At 34.0% G+C, this 20696-nt stretch overlaps 2 protein-coding genes and 2 long non-coding RNA genes across 5 annotated transcripts in view; 2 read left to right on the top strand and 2 right to left on the bottom strand.

Moving 5' to 3' along the window:
- The window catches only part of LOC123697145, a 1129-nt gene extending 742 nt beyond the window's left edge, over positions 1 to 387 (top strand). Inside the window, exon 2 of the long non-coding RNA XR_006752193.1 lies at positions 92 to 387. This is a non-coding gene — a long non-coding RNA (uncharacterized LOC123697145). The remainder of the gene's footprint in view (positions 1 to 91) is intronic.
- Positions 388 to 4012: 3625 nt separating this feature from the next.
- LOC123697110 lies at positions 4013 to 5533 on the bottom strand. The gene is made up of 3 exons (XR_006752179.1): positions 5258 to 5533; positions 4614 to 4796; positions 4013 to 4166 (listed from the first exon to the last, which is right to left on the bottom strand). It is a non-coding gene; the product is annotated as an uncharacterized LOC123697110 (long non-coding RNA).
- An 86-nt stretch (positions 5534 to 5619) lies between these two features.
- Positions 5620 to 9497, top strand: LOC123697037 (putative nuclease HARBI1). 2 transcript variants are annotated; one of them, XR_006752167.1, is made up of 5 exons: positions 5620 to 6253; positions 6392 to 6582; positions 7009 to 7141; positions 7271 to 8608; positions 8704 to 9497. XR_006752167.1 is itself a non-coding variant. In XM_045643457.1 (3 exons), exons 1-3 carry the CDS (start codon positions 6029 to 6031, stop codon positions 7172 to 7174), a joined length of 582 nt encoding a protein of 193 aa, XP_045499413.1. In that variant the 5' UTR covers positions 5623 to 6028; the 3' UTR covers positions 7175 to 7237. The 2 variants fall into 2 exon arrangements, 1 of the variants encoding a protein (XP_045499413.1); XM_045643457.1 differs by lacking the exons at positions 7271 to 8608; positions 8704 to 9497 and having other exon boundaries at positions 5623 to 6253; positions 7009 to 7237.
- Positions 9498 to 10056: 559 nt separating this feature from the next.
- LOC123696984 (formin-like protein 2) lies at positions 10057 to 17452 on the bottom strand. The gene is made up of 5 exons (XM_045643394.1): positions 17420 to 17452; positions 12284 to 12349; positions 12044 to 12176; positions 10805 to 10889; positions 10057 to 10555 (listed from the first exon to the last, which is right to left on the bottom strand). The coding sequence occupies exons 2-5, from the start codon at positions 12340 to 12342 to the stop codon at positions 10071 to 10073; spliced, it is 762 nt and encodes a 253-aa protein (XP_045499350.1). The 5' UTR covers positions 12343 to 12349; positions 17420 to 17452; the 3' UTR covers positions 10057 to 10070.
- Between the last annotated feature and the right edge of the window lie 3244 nt (positions 17453 to 20696).

Below are 20696 nucleotides of genomic sequence, written 5' to 3'. Positions count from 1 at the left end.
TTCGGCAACGCTCCATCTGTCTTTTATTTTGTAATCTAAGACCTCACTATACTTACACTACACGTAAACTAATATCGAATTTTGTTTACAGAAACGAAAATGGCCAAGAACAAGACGACGACATAATCTTCGAAGACTTCGCGCGCCTCAGGCTGAAGGGCGCGGACGCTGATGCTTGAACATTATGCTAACAGCGCTCTCTTACTGAACTACATTCTATATTTTGTTATACCAAACGCACAATTGTATCGTACTTTTTGAATTTTCATAAACAACATTGTTCGTTTTGAAATCCATCGAATGACCATAGACACAAGAAATAAGTGTTACCATCCTTAGCGAAAAGTGTTATAATCTGTATTAAAATAAAAATGATGTATAAAATCATGTTTTCGATCATTTACGATTTTTGGTAAATGCATTACTTACTTATGCAAGTGAAATATTATAGTCGAGCCAATTTAATAGGCAACATTTGACGTCTATCAATTTTATCTTCAAAGAGAGGTAACCTGCTTAAAAACATCGATTAAAGTGAATTAATCGATACGGATTTGAAATATTTGTCAATCGAATTTATTAATTTATGATGATTTTTATTCACAAGTAATCAATGCATTCGATTCTAGATGTCAGATTTCGATTTTTAGAGTAATAAGAGCGTTTTCACATTATCCGATCCGATATCGGATATCGGAAGCCGATAGCCGATATCCGATATCGGACACAATTTGCCCTTTCACATTATCCGATAATATCGTCCCGATAACATGAGTGTTGCCAGAAACTGGAAAAGTAGATATATTGGGAATTAAAATAAACAGTGGATGCATTTGTGTTACAAAAAATAAACTTTATTTTAAATGAAATAAATAGTAATAAATAAACTGATGTTTTTCAAACCGGTTTAATCTGCTGACTGCGGAGTATGGATTTGTACCCTCTGCAGAGTCAGAATCTAGTTTCAATATTCAACTTCATTGTGAGGCTTGTTTTTTTATATGCTGTTTTTCTTTTTTTATTATTAGAACATGTTGTGTGGTCGTAGTGAATTTTAGAACTTTTTTATATTAAATCATGTATGACTGTTATGTTCTTATACAAATAAAATAAAAAAAAAATTCAACTCAGTATTAAAGCGACGAAACTAGCAAATACAAATTCAAATTACATTTACAAATGTAGGTGCTGTTATTACAATTTTATAGTGCTAATATGTACATTCTACCTAATATCTGGGGGTGCAAATATTTAAACAGAAATAAATTAAACTAAACTAATTCACAGTCACAGATTCCGCAATGTACATAGTACCACAGACTAATAATAATATAGCCATGACAACCAAAATAGTAAACAAGCTCAAAAGTCGCCGCGCGTTCTTGACAAAATTTAGGGTCGCCGCCTTAGATTATGGATTGGTCTCCGCGCACGCTACGACTAGATACCGCCGGCGTACTCGAAAAATGCGGCAACTAAAAGTACGCCGAAATCGGCGTACCCGAGCCAGTCGTGTCACGAGCATTGTGTGGAGAGGGTGTACCGATAGTTTCTAAAGATTTTGGACAAAACCTGAAGTAAAATGCCTGTTTGTGCCATAAAACTGTTTAAAAAAAATACAACAAATAATAAGAAAGACACTGGGATCACGTAACATCAGGAATAATCGTATTATTCGATATTTCACCTGTACTTTGAAAATGTTGTTTACGAAAATACGACGCCATTTAGTGTTGCCGTACTGCATATCCCAAAAACACACTTTTAATTTGAACTTATTTTATTCATAATGTTTTTTTTTTCAATACTATTAGGAGTATTAGGTACTAACGCATATTATAAAAAAATGATAATAACAATAATTTATTTCTGTTTAACCTTGTTTAACTGACTCATATGTTATTTTTTTATTACTGCTTTTTTACTTTTAAAAAACCTTTGTGATAGTATAGTGGCATCGCAAGTGGATTTGAGTCACATGTTCATGGGTTCGATTCCCGGCAAGGCCAAAATGAAATGAAAATATTTTTCAAACTTCTTTCCAAGATAGCCCATTTCCCATTTATGGGGTAAAATTTATGTAGCTGGCAGTACAATTCTTCACACACACTAGCGTCCTTACAAATTGCCTTACACACACTACAGAACTGAGTTGCCGCACTCACGGAGCTATTGTTTTTAGGTGGAGCGGTATCTAGTCGTAGCGCGCGCGCGGAGACCAATCCTTAGTCTAAGGGTTGCCGCATTCTAATTCTGAAATTTTAGAGAAAACTAAACAAAATTGCCGTATTGTAAATTTTCTTTTCAATAAAAAGGGTTTGATTTAAAAAAAATCAACTGATAGATCGTAGTTGTACATCCAGTAAAAATAACTACAATAAAGAAACCGACTTCAAAAACAGCTGGAAAAGTAAAATATAAAAAAGATTTGATATTATTAATTACTTAATATTATTTAGATGTGCTATTTATTATACAGGTTTGATATCGGCGCTAAAACAAAGCACTAAATCTGTGACTCAATGACAACAATACAATAAACAGCTTACAGCACAACAGTAGTCCGAGTAGGAGGAGGAGCGAGGCAGAATGAGTAAATAAAGATAAAAGATACTAATATTTCGAAGATACGGTTGAATTTAAGAACACAATATATTTTTGTTTACTTCAGTTCAGCCAATTGCCGTATATTATAGGACGATATTAAAATAGCTCCCGTATAAATCGTATTTTTAATGCCTTTAAATACTTAAATGAATGTTTTCTTAATAAAAAGGTTTAAAGTAAATGAAAGGATTTTTTTTTTTACATTTAGCGCCTAGAAATGACTGAAAATACACAAACTAGTGCTTTTTTTGCTGTTGGTATACTACCTTTTCGAAAATTGAGCTGGTAACACTGAACATTATCGTCCGATAGTTCACGGGAATATCGGTGTTGGCTCCGATATCCGATATCGGACCGGACAATGTGAAAGACAGGTACGTAAATCATACATTTTACTTAGCCTCCGATATCGGCTATCGGCGTCCGATATCCGATATCGGACCGGACAATGTGAAAACGCTCTAACGTCTCTGCCCCCCTAGCCAAGTGGCTTTCTATTAGCGTAACGTTTGATCAATGAATATGGAATCACATGGAAGTGACATACCTACAAAAAAAGTGTGGCCGGCGCCATAATGCTTGTAACAAAACATGGCGGTGTTTAGTGCCGAGAATAATGTTTATCGATATAAAAATAATATTAATATATTTATTTTGAATTTATAAGTATTTGTTTTGGCGCGGTGGAGAAAAATAGTGAGAGTGAATTTTTACGATGCGCGCGCACACCGACACCTAAAATTAACAGCATGAAGTAAGTTCTAGGTGGTATGAAAATTGATAACTATGTTCAAGTTGTATATTCTAGTATTTTGTCCATACGCCAAAGAAGTAACTTCTAACGCGTGTACATAAACACACACTCTTTTTTATTTATTTTAACTTTATTGTACAAAACATAGACGTAAAATTACAAATGGAAAAAATGACAATGCCAATTAATAAAATTAAGTATGGCGATGGCTGCTCGTTTTTTTTTTTTTTTTTTTTTTTTATGGTGTTTCTCAATGTTAGCCAGAAGGGCTTCTACATTTTAACGCGGACGCGGGGGTGAACTGAAGGTTCACCCTGGTAGCGACATGCACAAGGGCGTCCCCCCTTGACGGGGACCACGAACCTCGGCTTGAGCTGTCGCTTGAGTGGAGGAGGCCAGAAGGGCCCTAATCGGACGGGAGGCTGCTCGTGACGGTAACACCTATACAGGGTTACTTGTAAAACACCAGCAACCTCGCAGGACAAGATAGCTGTATAATTTGATAAATCCAGTTCAATTTTGACTTCGATATAAGGATTACGGTAGACTTACAATTTGGTAATTTCAGTTTTGAGGAATGTAATATAATGAAACAACATATATAATAATACAGGTATATAATAGTATTTTATTACGATGAACAACACAATATACAGTAATTTATTTATTTATAAATAATAGACAAAAAAACAATAATATATAATAACAGAGAAAATTATAGAGCTAAACTATTTTGTGCAGCCTGGGATGCACTCGGATTCACTCTGTTCATTTTTGAGTTCGGGATTTGAGGCTCAACTGGTACCTGGAAATGAAATGTCACAGTTTACATTAACTAGCATTGTTCACTTTACATTTAAACTAAAATGCAATACATTTTAATTAAAAGGGCAATGCTGATGGTTTGAAATTAATATCAACATTAGGGCTTACAATAGCGGAATTTGAATTTATATTTTTGGTTTTATGGCATTCAAATGCTTTATATATATAAATTTATAAAGAATAGAAAAATAACTTAAAACACCCCATGTATTTAAAGTAAATTGCACTTTCCCTCAGTCAATAACATTTCAACAACCAAATATCACCCAAGTTTGTACTCAAAAAATCATATAAAACCATCTCAGTTTGTTCACAGGCCTCCTTCAAAATAGGAGAAACGTTAGATTATAAATGACAGCCCTAAATCTAAATAAAAAGACCAAAAGTAAATTGGAAGACATCACGTGTCTACAGATAAAAACCTCACCCTGTGTGAATGCAGCGGCAGACATACTGGTGTAGCATCATCGTGCAGACTAATCACATCCATTGTTCTATTGAAAGCACTTTCTGGGAAATGTACTATGATATATCCTTTACATTTGGCTTGATATTTTCAGTTTCAATTGCTTCTAACCATTCTCCTTTTCTATTTTCACTTCTTGGTAACCTTCAAAAAATGAATATTTAGGTTATTATAATTTTAGTCCTGACCTGACTTATTTATAAATACATTTTTAATTAAAGTAGGTACTATAAAAGCGATTAATCTTACTTAAGTTAAAATTCATATTAGGTAAATTTAAGTGTTTTATTTTTCCTTCTGCTGCTCTTGGCAAAATTAATTTGTTATTTTGGAAGTGTATTCACCAAAGCAACTATTCTTAAGATTAATGACACAGCCTTGGGAGACGCACGTCATCATCGAACATTTTGCTGATGTCGATATTATAAGCCATCACTAGCACCCAAATTCATTATTTTACTAGAACGAAAATATACAAAATAAAGCTATATTTGGTAACAATTTTGCACTGAACATAGTCTGTGAATACTCCTTAATTCAATATACATGAAAATAACTAAATCAGCAAAGAAATAACTAATATTTCAGTCAAAACGTATACATACCGGTGCAAAGACAAACTTTTCTGGTTTTCATTCTTTCCGGAGCCACATCTCACAATACTGCGCTTTGGCATTATGCCACTATTTGTCCTTGACCACTCTATATGTTTTAGACACAAATGTTTGTCACAATCACAAAAATATTCAATATTTTTCAATGTTTACTACGGAGCAATGACAGAGCATGTACATCGTATTAACGAGAACATAAAATGGCGACCGGCCACAGTAGGTATTTGAGCTAACTTCAAATGTCAAGCGGTATAGAATTAGCACTGACTGACGTATAGTCATATTTTTTCACATCACATCAGAATATTCATTAGTTAGAAAGAGACAGTATTAGTTTTATTATTTCGGTATCGAAATGCATGATATTTGTATAATCAGTTGTTTGTATAGAACAATATGCCCTGTCCATAGGATTCCTTAGTCATTGCGTTTGATAGAATAGATAAACGAATGTATGAGATTGACATAAGCTGGAGATACGTCACGTGACCCAGCGTAACGAAACGAAAATTGGTAGCCAAGTGGCAATGTTTTTCTATTCTATTAGACGAAACGTGACGAAACGTTACCTAAGTCATACGACAGGCGCCATACAAATGCTTAGCCAAGTGGCACTTTTGACAGGAGACTACGCCAATGGGCGTTCGATAACTAGCGTACGCTATAACATCTTGTAGAAATCGAAACAAAATGGCGATTTTATAATCAGCTGTCGAAGTTTCGTGTTGTGTTTAGTGATTATAAAATTTTAGTTTTCATAAAATGCACGCTTTGAGACTTTTAAAAGCTGCGCACGATGAAGAACTTTGGCTCAGGCGCCAAAAAAGAAATGCGTCCAGACGGAGTTTAGAGACAATCAATGAAATGCCGGAACAATTGTTTCAGGAGCGTTTTAGGTTAAATAAAAAAACTTTTAGCGAGCTTTGCTGCAGCCTACGTAACGAAACAAACATACGGGGGACTAAAGAAATTCCTTTGGAAGTAAAGGTAATCCACAGTTTCTTCACTGCGATTGTTTATAATTATTAGTGATGTCCGATATTTTAAATGCCCAATGAAAGTCATGTGTTGTGCATATCTATTAGGTACCTATATTACGTATCCTAATTCTACTTATATTCGTAGGTTCTTTGCGCTCTGAGTTTCTTCGCAACGGGATCCTATCAGAGAATTGTGGGTGTCACACAACATTTGCCACAACGCACTACAAGTAGATGCATTAGGCAAGTTGTGGAGGCACTCAACAGTCCTCGGATAGTGAAAAAATGGATAGTTTTCCCTCAAACACACCAAGAAAGAACAAGAATTCGACAAGAGTAAGTGTTTTTATTAATTTATTTATAACTTTCAATGTACAACTACGACATTGGGGCCTTCAAGAAAAGAGCTTATTTGTCCATAAAAGGCCGGCAAAGCACCTGCAACACTTCTTATGTTGCAAGTGTTTATTTCTTATGCTTAAGTTGCTTGCTCTGACATAAAAAAAAAAAAAAACTTTCAATGTTTTGTACAATTTTAATAAATAACATAATCCTTTGCATTGAAGAAGGTTGCTGCTATTGTAGTCACAAACAATTCTATTATACCACAAAATGTTTGTTTCTGTTCAATTCTAAATGTTTTAAAGGTTTACAAAATATTATGACAAATTCATTTGAAAGTCTTTTTAACAATTGTATTATATGTTTAATATATGTAGGTAATTGTCTTTGATTATTAAATGTGAATGTACCTAATTACAGATTTCAAAGGAAATTTCAATTGCCAGGGGTAATTGGATGCATAGATTGCACTCACATATCAATTGTAAAACCCCACATTGATGAACAGAATTATTTTAACAGAAAAGGATACCATTCCTTAAATGTGCAAATGGTAAGCTATTTTTCTTTGCATATGTATTATTAGTTAGTAAGCATTGTTTTTAATCATGTTTCATTAAAACAAAATAACAAAGCAACTGCAAATAGAATATTTTTTATAACTTAAATTTTTTTTTTTCAGATATGTGATGATAATTTAAAGATTACACTGGTCAACAATGATTTTGTTGCCCTGGATGTGAAAGTGGTTTCGAATAATTTAATGCATATTATATACAGAACTATTAATAGTTTTGGTAGATTGGCTCTAGTTTTTTTTTATCCTAATTTTCTTACTAGACTCTAAAATGCAGCATGAAATAGAAGGTATATTTTTTTTACATCATTTATTTATTACAAAGTTTTACTTATTGTTTTGTTTTAGTATTTAATTAATTCAAATGGATATAAAAATAGAGAAAAATCATTAAAACTTATGAAATAGTACAAGGAAATAGATTTTATAAGCTTGTCTTCTTAGTTAATTTTGGGACAATAGTTTTCTTATGGACCATCAGTAATCTGCCATCATGTGACGATCCCATATACCCTGATACCATTATTCCATAATTTTTACTTCTTTTTCGATGTGTTCTTCCTGTTTCTCACAGAAATTCCGCAGATTTACTGGATATCTATCCAGGAGACTGTGGGCAAAGTGTAGCTTTATGCTCGTATTTGCTCATAAAATAATGAAGTTTTTTAAACAACTGTTGTGCCATTTCTTTATAATTTGGTGTTTGAAATTAATCTTAAATTAATTAATACTATATCTCTCCATAATTTACATTCAGCATCAGTTATTAAATTTTGTTAAATTTTCATTTTTTATCAATTGTCGACACGCCCGTCCTGTAGGGCCATCGGGTATTCTTCTTATACTTCTAGATTCCCTCAAAGGCCTAAATTTTCATATTTATTAATTATTCCTAATGAATTTGCTTTGTCTAATTCTATTAATAAAAACATCAAGGGAATTTCGTATACCTATCCACTTTGCTGACCAAGTGCTACTGGGTTTCTTTAACTCGATACAAACCGAACATTGTTGTTCATAAAAATGTTTTTTTACAGAAACCATTTATTATTCTGATATTCTACAGTCAGTTTTATAGAATAGGGTTCTGTCTGAGCGAATAAATGTGCAGAAAACGTAATTCACCTAAAAATAAACACTTGTTAGTAACCCGTACTCTGAAGGGCCGTAAGAAATTTTTATATATGAAAATCCAAATTAAAAAAAAACTAGAGCCAATTAAATAATTTTAATGATTACATTCGCAAACTGGGTACTTGAAATATATAAATCTGTAGAAATATCCAGGGCAACAAAAAAAAATTGTTTTTTTGTTGAGCTGTGTTATCAATGTCAATGCAAAATATGGTGGAGCCACGCATGATTCCTTCATATGGTCATCCAGTGAAGTGGAACCATACATGCGTGGACTTCACGAAAATGGTGAATTGACGTGGCTATTAGGTAAATCATTTAATTCCTACCTACTTCTACATATTTATCATAAAAATATTGGAGTTATAATTTATAAAGCTCTTTAACTACATTATTTGTTTAAGGTGATTCTGGATACCCACAGAGAGCGTGGCTGATGACACCAATTTTAAATGCCGAACCAGGTTCTCGAGCAGAGGTGTACACTACACGCCATTTACAGGCACGCAATTGTATTGAACGATGTTTTGGTGTATTGAAGGCTCGTTGGAGATGCTTGCTGAAGCATCGTACACTCCATTACCATCCTCGTGTTGCCAGTGAGGTAACTATTGCATGTTGTGTTCTGCACAATATTGCACTGGATGCTAAATTACCTCCCCCTAATAATATGGCTGAGCAACAAGAGGATGGTGATGAACCGAGTGTGGGGGTTGGACCCATTTCCAGCAACCAAGATGAGCTGATGAGTGGCAGAATAATGCTAAATAATTTAGTTAATAGATTAGTTTAGTAGGTTATTTTTGTATTTTTGTATTTTTTAAAGTGTGTTGTGTGTAGTTTTAATGTGTATTACTTTTAAGCCTAATTTAGTATGCCTGACCAAGTAGTTTTGTATAATATTTTTTCGCTCCTAAAACATTATTTTGTTTACCTACACAGATTTAAATAATGAAACTGCATTAGTTACAGTATATATTAATCCTTTTAAAGTTTCTGATAACTGCTCATATTTTAGTGCAGGTCATAGGTGAAAAAATTGATCATTGTTGCAGCCTCAACCTGTTTTTTATAATATTTTTAAGTTTGTAATTTTTATTATTGTTTTTTTTGTTAGTATTTAAAAAAGTGTGTACTGAATTAATGGTGGTATAAACTACTTAACTAATTAAGTAATAAAATATACTATTATTATGTATATATATGTTTTATTTAATATTCTTAAAACTAAAACAAACACTTAAAACAAATTAAGTACATATAAATCCTATAAAATTTAAAGATTAAAAAGTAAAACAACTAAAGACAGAGGACAGAAAATACTGTACTTAAACTATTAAATTAAAATATTAAAATCTAAAACAAACACTTAAAATAAATTAAGTACATATAAATCCTATTAAATTTAAAGATATATATAATAATAGTTTAAAAAAAACTAAAAAACACGCTTTTTGCAAATTGAAAAATGGAATAATTTTATCAAATTAGTGTATTGTCATCGGTCCTCAATAAATCTACAAAGTTTGAACGAAATCTGGCCGTTTAAAGTGGGTCAAAATCGCGCCCAAAGAAGTCGGTTACAAACAAACATTCAAACATACAGGTGAAGCTAATAAAAAGCGTGTAAAAAGTAAAACAACTAAAGACTGAGGACAGAAAATACTGTACTTAAACTATTAAATTAAAATATTAAAATCTAAAACAAGCACTTAAAAAAAATAAAAAGAAAGGCACTAAATAATGCACTTAAAACCCTATGAAAAAAAAATTAAGATGCGGGCCCTTGAGGCAATATCTCGAGCAACCTTTGCCCGATAACAGCTATTTGCTGCATCACCCTAGTTTGCTCGCGATTTGCCTCAACCTTTAGCGACTCCAGCCGCAGTCGCTCCATTTCTCTTTGGTGGAAAAGTTCCTCACGCTCCCTCTCACGTTCATGGAGAAGCTTTTCCCTTTCCCTTTCTCGCTCATGGGAAAGCTTCTCTCGCGTCTCCTCCAGTGCAAGGCGTCGTTGTTCAACCGCCACAAATTCTGTAGCGGCCCGGTCAAATGGCGTTAAGCCGCGATTCCTGCGAGCTCTCTGCATCCCATGTCGCGGCGAGGCAGTCGCAGATCGCGGTGACGCCGATGACCGTCGACCAGTGGGACGCGGAGGAGAACGCGGTAGAGGGGGCGGCGGACGTACTGGTGGTGGTGGTGGTGAGGGCTGTGGGTCTAGCAGTAGCGGTGATGCTGGCAATGTTGGAACACTTGCTGTTGAGTAATGAAAATAATGTTAAGGAGGCAAATATAATTCTGACTTCCACTTATATTATAAATTAGAAATGTTCATCCATTCCATCTGTTGAATAATATTCTCTAGGATACAAGCAAAGACTAATTTATTCAAGTCATTTAATGAATTATGTTCAATTATTATCGATTAAACTATATTATGACGATTGAAAACAGCTCCTAGAAGAAGGCTAATTTAATAAGTAAATAGAGTTTAATAAAACTTACTATTATAATTAAAATTCTCTAAGCCTACAGGAATTTCAATTTCCACATCTTCAGGAATGGGTTCTTCCCTTGGTACTGGTGGCGCCTGAAAAATATTTATTTTTATCAATATATTAGTTATTTATAACTTTTATCATATACTCTTAACACTTACAAATGTTACGATTAGGAATTGTTAGCTAAGTATTTTGTATAATTGATATAGATTTATAAAGAATAAAATGTAATTAAAAGATATTTAATGTTCTCATCAACATTAAATATCTATTAATTATATTGTGATGGAATTACATTTTCAAACACTAGCTGTGCTCCGTAGTTTTACCTGCAGTGCTCTGCTCCTGTTGGTCTTAGCGAGATGATATATATAGCCTATAACCTTCCTCGATAAGTGGGCTATCTAAAATCGAAAGAAATTTTCAAATCGGACCAGTATTTCCCGAGATTAGCGTGTTCAATCAAACAAACAAACTCTTCAGCTTTATTATATTAGTATAGATTTTCAAGCTGTTTATTTGTTTTATTTATTTAATACAATTCATTTTACACAAGTTGAAAGAGGCTTATATGTAATCTCTTTCAAAATAAATATCTATTATTGGCCATGCAAGTTACAGAGGAATTGGTGTGATACGTAAAGTTGCTATAATATAATAGTACTAACATTAAAGCCATGCTCTTGTATGCCAGCTTGACCAAGAACAGCAGTCTCTCCCAGTATGGCACAGACTCGGTCTTCCAAAACTGTTAGAGACAGCCTGCTGCTTGGACCACCACCAGTACCATTTGTGTGGTTGGAAATCAACATTTTCTTTTTTTTTTGTTTTAGTCTTCCAATCTGCCCAGACCTTTAGGTTTACATGTTGTGAGTTAAAGCGGTGCATGAAAAGGGCAATAGCAAAATAAATGAATATATTAAAATATACAGCTATGTTAACAAGATGCAAGTAAATAGCAAAACAATTGAGAGTTTGCAATATACACTTAGGTTAACAACATGCAAGTTAATAGCAAAACAATTGAGAGTTTGCAATATACACTTAGGTTAACAAGATGCAAGTAAATAGCAAAACAATTGAGAGTTTGCAATATACACTTAGGTTAACAAGATGCAAGTGAATAGCAAAACAATTGAGAGTTTGCAATGTACACTTAGGTTAACAAGATGCAAGTTAATAGCAAAACAATTGAGAGTTTGAAATATACAGCTAGGTTAACAAGATGCAAGTTCAAACTTACTTTCTTCCACTTCTCTTGTGATTTGTGAACCCCACCACCAACTGAATTAAGTAATAATGTGAGCCTTGCCCACATTTGGTCGGCTTTTAGTCGACCCTGAGGTCCCCGCTGTGGTCGAGAGAGGTCACCATACCTATGGGTAACACACACCAATGAAGCACTTGGTATTAATGATTTCATTGTTTATTATAAAAATATTGAAGCAAGTTTGGAATCAAAACTGTATTTTTTTAATAGTACCTTTCCATGAATTCTATAAGAGCAGAAAATTGCTCCTGGCTGGCGCGCAGTCTCTCCATTTCTAAACTAGAAAAATAAGTACACATAAATAAATTAAATTTAAACCTTGAAGACATTATATCTTTTTATGCCTCATTGCAAATGCAAAATTAACTTACCTCTATTTGTATTTTTATAATTTAAAGCACAACCTGTATTTTTTAGTTCACTTCAAAAATTTTTTGACTTTTTACTTTTTCCGTTTTCGGAATTCGGCAGTTTAATTTGAATATTTCAAGAATATTTTTCAACATTACCAATGTCAAACTGAATGACAGTTGACAGTTTGACGTACGCTGACTGACGTTAGAATTCGAAGCCATAGACATTAGCGTACGATCCAATAGAATAAGCGTTCGCCAAGTTCTAATCCACTTGGCTACCTGTCGTTTATCGTATTCGTTAAGGCGTCAACGTTTGTAGAAAGAGAAACGCTATAAATTGTATGCCACTTGGCTAGGGGGGCTGGTAATTTTAATATGTTCTATGAATAGGGCCGTAATAGGAGATGATATAACCTAATACAGAGTTACCTGGAAATAACTACCACCGTAATAGGAAAACTACTCCTTTTTTTTTAACCGACTTCAAAAAAAAGGAGGAGACGAAAGGAGGAAACGAGAGCGCGGAACGAGCGACAAAGAAGCACAATCGGACGTTGTCACGTTCAATTATCGTCAGTAAACCGACTTTACAGACAACCAATTTTTTTTTTTTTTTTTTTTTATGTATGTACACCGATTACTCCGAGGTTTCTGAACCGATTTACGTGATTCTTTTTTTGTTCGATGCGGGATGGTGTCGAATTGGTCCCATAAAAATTTTATTCGGATAGGCCCAGTAAGTTTTTATTTTATGAGCATTTTTGTCTGCATTTGTAAATGTTGCAAGTGCAAGTTTAAAGTCGGTTGTTTTTAACGCAGTTATCATTATAATCCTAATTCGGACCCATCAAAAATTCGATAAACAAGAGAATGTAAATGCTTTATCAAACGATAACAGTTTTTTGGCTCATAGAGCAGGCTCCAAGGAGATGTTCGTTTGCATAAATAGCGGACCTAAATCTGACTTCTGATATATATTGTATAGATCCCAGACATCCTATAGACAGATGTTGCCAACCAGTTTTGTGGTCCCCTTCCCCGCACCCCGGTTATTAAATATGGCATACAAAGAAAAAAATAAACATTTCCAAAACATGCCGCGTGGGGTATCAAATGAAAGAGCTTATTGAGTAGATCACGAATATATAGCATACTATAACATTTCTTACACTTTCTCTAAGATTTTTTAGAAAATTTACGAAAATGGTCCATTTTTGAGTTAACTTTAAACCACTATAGATTGAAAACTCATGAATATATTTTTTAAATTATTATTTTAAATAATTAACAATTATAGTCCATTGTTTACGATTCAATAGTTCGTACAGTGAAATAGTTGCATGGGGGAGTGGGGGGGAGCATTCAAAGATGGCGAGTATATTTTCAAGTTTATGCCAGAAATAAAGGCCTAATACAAAAATATCGGTGTCAGGGCTTGGAATAATTATCTCTGCACTGTCGTTGTGTTTGACAGAATGAAAAATATGGCAGAACATTCTTGAATCAGCCTCTTAACCTCCTACGCACAGCGGTTGTAGCGTAACTCAAATTGTACTGAGAGCGTCCTGCGCTGACAAACACTGTGCGTAACGCGGCCCGTGACATTGAAGGTCATCAGTAGAGACGTACAAGTGAATGTTTCCAGTATAAAAAATATTTCTCTATGCCTTAAACATTTATAATTCAAATCGACACGACTCCGAGACAGGAAATACAGACACCACAAAAAAAAAAAAAAAAGTGAATCATTGATTGAGTTGCGTCATCGGCCATAGTTTGTACTTTGTAAAGTTCGTCTTGTTCAACGAATATTTGGATTGTGAATTATGCCGAGAGGAATAATTAGATGAGTGATAATTGAGACGTATATTACTGGAAATTTTACGTAGAATACGTTTATGATATTGGTTTTAGGGATATTTGAAGAATACTCAGTGAAAAAGTGTCTCAACTTTTCAGTGCGGAAGACGCAAAATGGCGCTTTTTTTCTTGTTTGTGAATAATGGATATTTGTTATTATTCATAGTGAAATACGTTGTGTTAAATGTGTGAAAATATAAGTGAATGTATTTGGCAATCGTGTAGTGATATGAAAACGTGAATATGATCATTTGATGACTCACCATTATCATGTAAGTGTTAGTAGGTATGTAAGCAATTAAAATTAAAACAAAAGAAAATCAATTTTTTTATAATTTTATAGAAAATATATATCGTCATGATTACATTTTTATGCTATAACTAGTTTCTTCCTCTTTCCAAAAATATATCATACATGGCATATAATTATAGAACAATAGGGTAAATAAAATTTTCAAACTCGGTAGTCATAAAAAAGCTAGATTTCGTAAACTACCTCGACATACTTGGGACGCATAACATCTGTGCGTATGACGCTAGACGGGTTAACTTAACAGAGCAAGTAATAGGTATAGGAAGAGACGGCACTCAGTACTTCGATTTCGAGCTCACGCACACATATGCATGTATTACTTAGGTTAAGTCTTATATCCCACCAAAAACATAAATGTAAAAATTGGAGCCGAGTTCAATCGTTGACTTAATTTGCCAAAAAAAGAAATGAGATCTAAATGTGTGCCAAGTTCTGCAGACAGTCCAGAAATTTATTTACAAAGATGTATTAAGTTCTTAGGTTGACTGAAAACTCAATTGTTTTATTTTCCCTTAGAGAACAATGTTTATTCCAAAATATAACTTTTTTAATTTGAATAATATAATTATTTTCACAAAGCAAACAACTAATGACCTATTGAACCCCATAATTTGATGAGGCTAGTTTTTAGAACCTCACAAAATATAAACAGTATGTAAAACAGTTTAAAAAAGTGGCTCGAAATGGTTCGTGTAAATATACACACGGCTGCTGCTCGCCAGTTCTCTTCGCTTGAACTCGGCTTGACACGCTGCCGCGTGTCTAGATACCAACCTATGAAAAGTTCACGTCAAAAATGATCCACATTGCTGCCAACATTTAAAAGTTGAAGTTGCTAGTGATGTCTCTTTGAGTACATATTATCGATAAAACTTCATATCGATATCGATAAAATTTTCGATGCTGGGTAACATCACTACTAATTCTCATCCTTATTCAAATTTATAGGAAATTAAAAATAAAACACCAACAATGTAGATCAATAAGTTTATTATAATATAATAATAATTACCTATATATAACATTTTTATATAATATTAAAACTCACTATTATCAGCAAAAATGGATAATTCCATTTGAATTTTGAATTTTACTGAATATCTTTATTTAGGCATGTAGGACTTAATTCGGCTTAAATATTATGTGAATACAACTAGATTCACATTTTATACTTTTCCTTGAAATATTTTGCGGGATTTCTATTTTAAAATCTCATTCTAAATTTCCAATATATCGTTGCCGTTCGGATCGCCATATTGGAATTGTAAGAAGTCGTTGTTTTCTTTGGACAAAACAATAATAATATTATCTCCTCTCCAATTGATTCTACAGCCAGAACATGACGTAATAGAGAAGTTTTCTCGTAAAAATTATTATTTTTTATATCTTCCTTTAATAGAACAGTCATTGGGTATATATTGCAAATACTTAGTCACAAATCACATTAATAATTATTATCAATTATTATCTACACAAAGATTTTAACATTGTTTACACATAACACTTTTTCTTCTTCTTTCACTTTTGGCAGAAATATAACAAATTAAAAAATTCAATGTACTGTACATTAACTGAGTAAATAAGTAAGAAAATCTACGATATACGAAGAACAGATTTTGTTTATCTTCCGCCAAAACAATTAATAAAACGCCATTTTGAATTCAAATTTCAAACAACAAATCAACATCAAGAGGTTGTCTATGCTTAAGTCTTAACCATTGACAAGAAATCGAAGAAAGAAAGAAATAATTTATTAATGTATTAGCTTAAAATTAAAATATACAAAAATAAGGTTTAAAAAAAAATAAGAAATAATAATAAATAATTAAAACTAAAATATTAAATCTAATATTAAATGATTACATCGGAGGGGCCAACATTAGAAATGTTTTTATTTTTTCTAAAAGTTGGCAGAACAGACTCTCCCTTAGGTCTTTGAAAAGTACAAAATAATTTGAACTGTATGTCAATTGAATGAAGTTTAAAATTGCTTGATAATGGAAGCCTAACCAAAACGATGTTCTTAAGGACGCGTTTACGAATCTGACAAAAATAAGCAGTTTTTCGGTACATTTTGCGACAAAATAATACAAAACCAAATTAAACTAATAATTACTATAGATAGATTAATCCTTAACCCTCAATTCACTAGGTGAAATTTGCTAACATAAACAGCTTCCATGAGTCCACTGGACTCATATATTTTCTTGGCGTGTTTTTTTCAAATAAAACTCTTTTTTTTATTAAGTTTTTTTATTATTATTTTTAAATGTTTATTAAGGCACTACAAAAAAATAATAAAACTGGATAAACTTCTGAAATACTCTTAAAAATAAAAAAAAACTTATTCTAATAGTCTTAGAAAACAGAGTTATTTTCAAAGCCCTACAATAATGGCAAATATTTTTAACTAATGGCTCTTTTTAATTTTATAAGACTTCTAAAGGAATGCAAAACCGAAAATAAACAACAAAAATGTACGCTTCTATACAAAAAAATAAAACGTGCAATGGGGTATTGCCACCGATTGCAGGCAGCGACGGCATGCCATTTTTGAGCAACTCAAACATACAGGCTTCAGACATCTAGTGCCTGAATGTGCAGTCTTTGTTCTCTTTTTGTAATTACATGGATAACAATGCTTTCTTTCTGTCCTAGATAGCTTGTCTTCGGTTTCAGAATGGCTCGCATCTTCATCATTCATAATTTGTGTGATCCATGATTCCAAAACAGAATCTGCCTGGTCTTCATCTGGGGGCACGGTAGTGCCCCCGCCAAGACGAGCCAAGCGAACAAGCGAAGCGCACGGGCACTACCTACCTTTTCTCGAAGCGCTTCGACGTTTTTTTGAACCCTCATAACTTGGGTTTGGATTATGCTAGATCAACAAAATTTTCGGGATATATTGTCAATAGCGGACTTATTGAATATATTAAGTTTTAATTACATTAGCTTTTATACTTCAGATTTTATTTATATCTAAAAAACGCTAATTTCGTCACTGACTCACTGATGATCATCAAAATTCTTAAGGTATTTCCTAATGTCCTAGAAAGCTGAAATTTTGTATGTAAGCTAGTATTAGCACACAAACAACAAAAAAATTATAAAACTTGTAACTTTCATCCCCCAACCCCTTAAACTAGGGGATGGGAGACCTGTAATTTTAAATTAAATTTTGATGACGCTAGAGGTCTAATCTAATAATCTAAAACTTGGTTCCCCTAGATATATATATAGGTATAGGTACTCCTTGTTAAAAAAAAATTAAAACTTTAATCGACATACTTATAAAATTTTGTTACAAACAACTTACAAAAAGAAATGAAATCCCAACAAAAACATTTTCATGTAAAATGTTGCCAAGACGAGCCCATACGACTCGCACTGTCAAAAAGTTATCAGATCTCATGTAGAGCCAAGCTTCTAACACTACACGCCCTAACTCTACAAGGCCTAACTTCATAAACTCTACACCTTAGTCAAAATATGTGGCTTGGCCGTTCGTTACTACATGAACTATTGTATAACACAAAAGTAATGAACAGTGAATTAATTTTTCACCTTACGCCCGCGCCGATGTGAATGTAGCGAAATGGCCAAGCCACATATTTTGACTAAGGTGTAGAGTTTGTGAAGTTAGGCCTTGTAGAGTTAGGGCGTGTAGTGTTAGAAGCTTGGCTCTACATGAGATCTGATAACTTTTTGACAGTGCGAGTCGTATGGGCTCGTCTTGGCAACATTTTACATGAAAATGTTTTTGTTGGGATTCATATTTACAACTTTATGTTGTTTTAGATCCATTTTACAAACCTACAACAACAACAAATATTAAAATACATATTTTTATATCATTAATACGACAAATAAGCAACATTTAAGAATCGTAACAAATAAATAAAATATTACTTAATTCACTAGTATGAGTCCATGGGACTCACTCGACGTAATAACTTACCTATTACGCAGCGCAGGCGCACGTCCTCTCGCTACCGCGGTGCCCACGTCACTGCAGGAAGGTACTGAGACGGTGGAGGAAATAAGTCACCAGGGGAAAAAAATATAATAGTTTGAAAGTTCGATGTGAGTCCAATGGACTCAGGTAGTGAATTAAGGGTTAATCTTTAAATGGTAGCAATTTTTTAGTCGAAAATTTTGGTTTATAATATTATAAAAAATATTTTCCGTTGCCCTTTCACACAAAATTGACAATATCGTGCTGAATAAAGGAACATTTTTCATGTAAGTATTTAATAAAATAAATTTAATGATTTAAAAATATTTTAAGTAAGCAGACATGTCCAACTCAAAAAGGTAGCAAAGAAAACTATCAAAATGTTACAAATAGGCTGAGAAATCAAACCTTATTTTTTCACATATTTAGTTGTAACGCGTGATACTTATTGGATTGAAATAAGGGTTATTTTACTGGCTCATCTTGATTTATTGCACAAAAATTTGTAATGAAATATTTTAGTCTGCGCTCGGCCGCCGTTGTGAGTGGACACTGTGACGCTTGTAAGCAGCTCCTCGTTTACGAAAAGATCACTGTACGATTACAAAATATTTGACCTAATAAACTTGATCCTTCACGCATTCATTTTATTTATAGATTTTATACTTATGGGATTATAAATTTCATATTTAGTTTCTGACTTGATGGAGTGACCTGAAGGTGTACTTCGAAGACTGCTACTGGAACTAATAAACGATTAGAGCTAGGTGTGCCGAGTTTGGGCTCATTTTGTTAGTTATGTTGAGACCTTACCTCCAGACTTGATGGAGTGACCTGCAGGTGTACTTCGAAGACGGCTACTGGAACTAATAGACGAGTAGAGCTAGGTATGCCGAGTTTGGGCTCGTTTTGTTAGTTACATTGAGACCATACCTCCAGACTTGATGGAGTGACCTGAAGGTGTACTTCGAAGACTGCTACTGGAACTAATAAACGATTAGAGCTAGGTGTGTCGAGTTTGGGCTCATTTTGTTAGTTATGTTGAGACCTTACCTCCGGATTTGATGGAGTGTCCTGAAGGTGTACTTCGAAGACTGCTACTGGAACTAATAGACGAGTAGAGACTAGGTGTGCCGAGTTTGGGCTCGTTTTGTTAGTTATGTTGAGACCTTACCACCGGACTTAATGGAGTGACCTGCAGGTGTACTTCGAAGACTGCTACTGGAACTATTAGACGAGTAGAGCTAGGTGTGCCGAGTTTGGGTTCATTTTGTTAGTTATGTTGAGACCTTACCACCGGACTTAATGGAGTGACCTGCAGGTGTACTTCGAAGACTGCTACTGGAACTATTAGACGAGTAGAGCTAGGTATGCCGAGTTTGGGCTCGTTTTGTTAGTTACATTGAGACCATACCTCCAGACTTGATGGAGTGACCTGAAGGTGTACTTCGAAGACTGCTACTGGAACTAATAAACGATTAGAGCTAGGTGTGTCGAGTTTGGGTTCATTTTGTTAGTTATGTTGAGTCCTTACCACCGGACTTGATGGAGTGACCTGCAGGTGTACTTCGAAGACGGCTACTGGAACTAATAGACGAGTAGAGCTAGGTATGCCGAGTTTGGGCTCGTTTTGTTAGTTACATTGAGACCATACCTCCAGACTTGATGGAGTGACCTGAAGGTGTACTTCGAAGACTGCTACTGGAACTAATAAACGATTAGAGCTAGGTGTGCCGAGTTTGGGCTCGTTTTGTTAGTTATGTTGAGACCTTACCACCGGACTTAATGGAGTGACCTGCAGGTGTACTTCGAAGACTGCTACTGGAACTATTAGACGAGTAGAGCTAGGTGTGCCGAGTTTGGGTTCATTTTGTTAGTTATGTTGAGACCTTACCTCCAGACTTGATGGAGTGACCTGCAGGTGTACTTCGAAGACGGCTACTGGAACTAATAGACGAGTAGAGCTAGGTATGCCGAGTTTGGGCTCGTTTTGTTAGTTACATTGAGACCATACCTCCAGACTTGATGGAGTGACCTGAAGGTGTACTTCGAAGACTGCTACTGGAACTAATAAACGATTAGAGCTAGGTGTGCCGAGTTTGGGCTCATTTTGTTAGTTATGTTGAGACCTTACCTCCGGAT

This window comes from Colias croceus, chromosome 1 (genome assembly GCF_905220415.1).
Source record: "Colias croceus chromosome 1, ilColCroc2.1".
NCBI classification, from domain to species: Eukaryota; Metazoa; Arthropoda; class Insecta; order Lepidoptera; family Pieridae; genus Colias; species Colias croceus.
The sequence above is the reverse complement of the archived record's forward strand: the minus strand, read 5'-3'. Positions and strand labels throughout refer to the sequence as shown.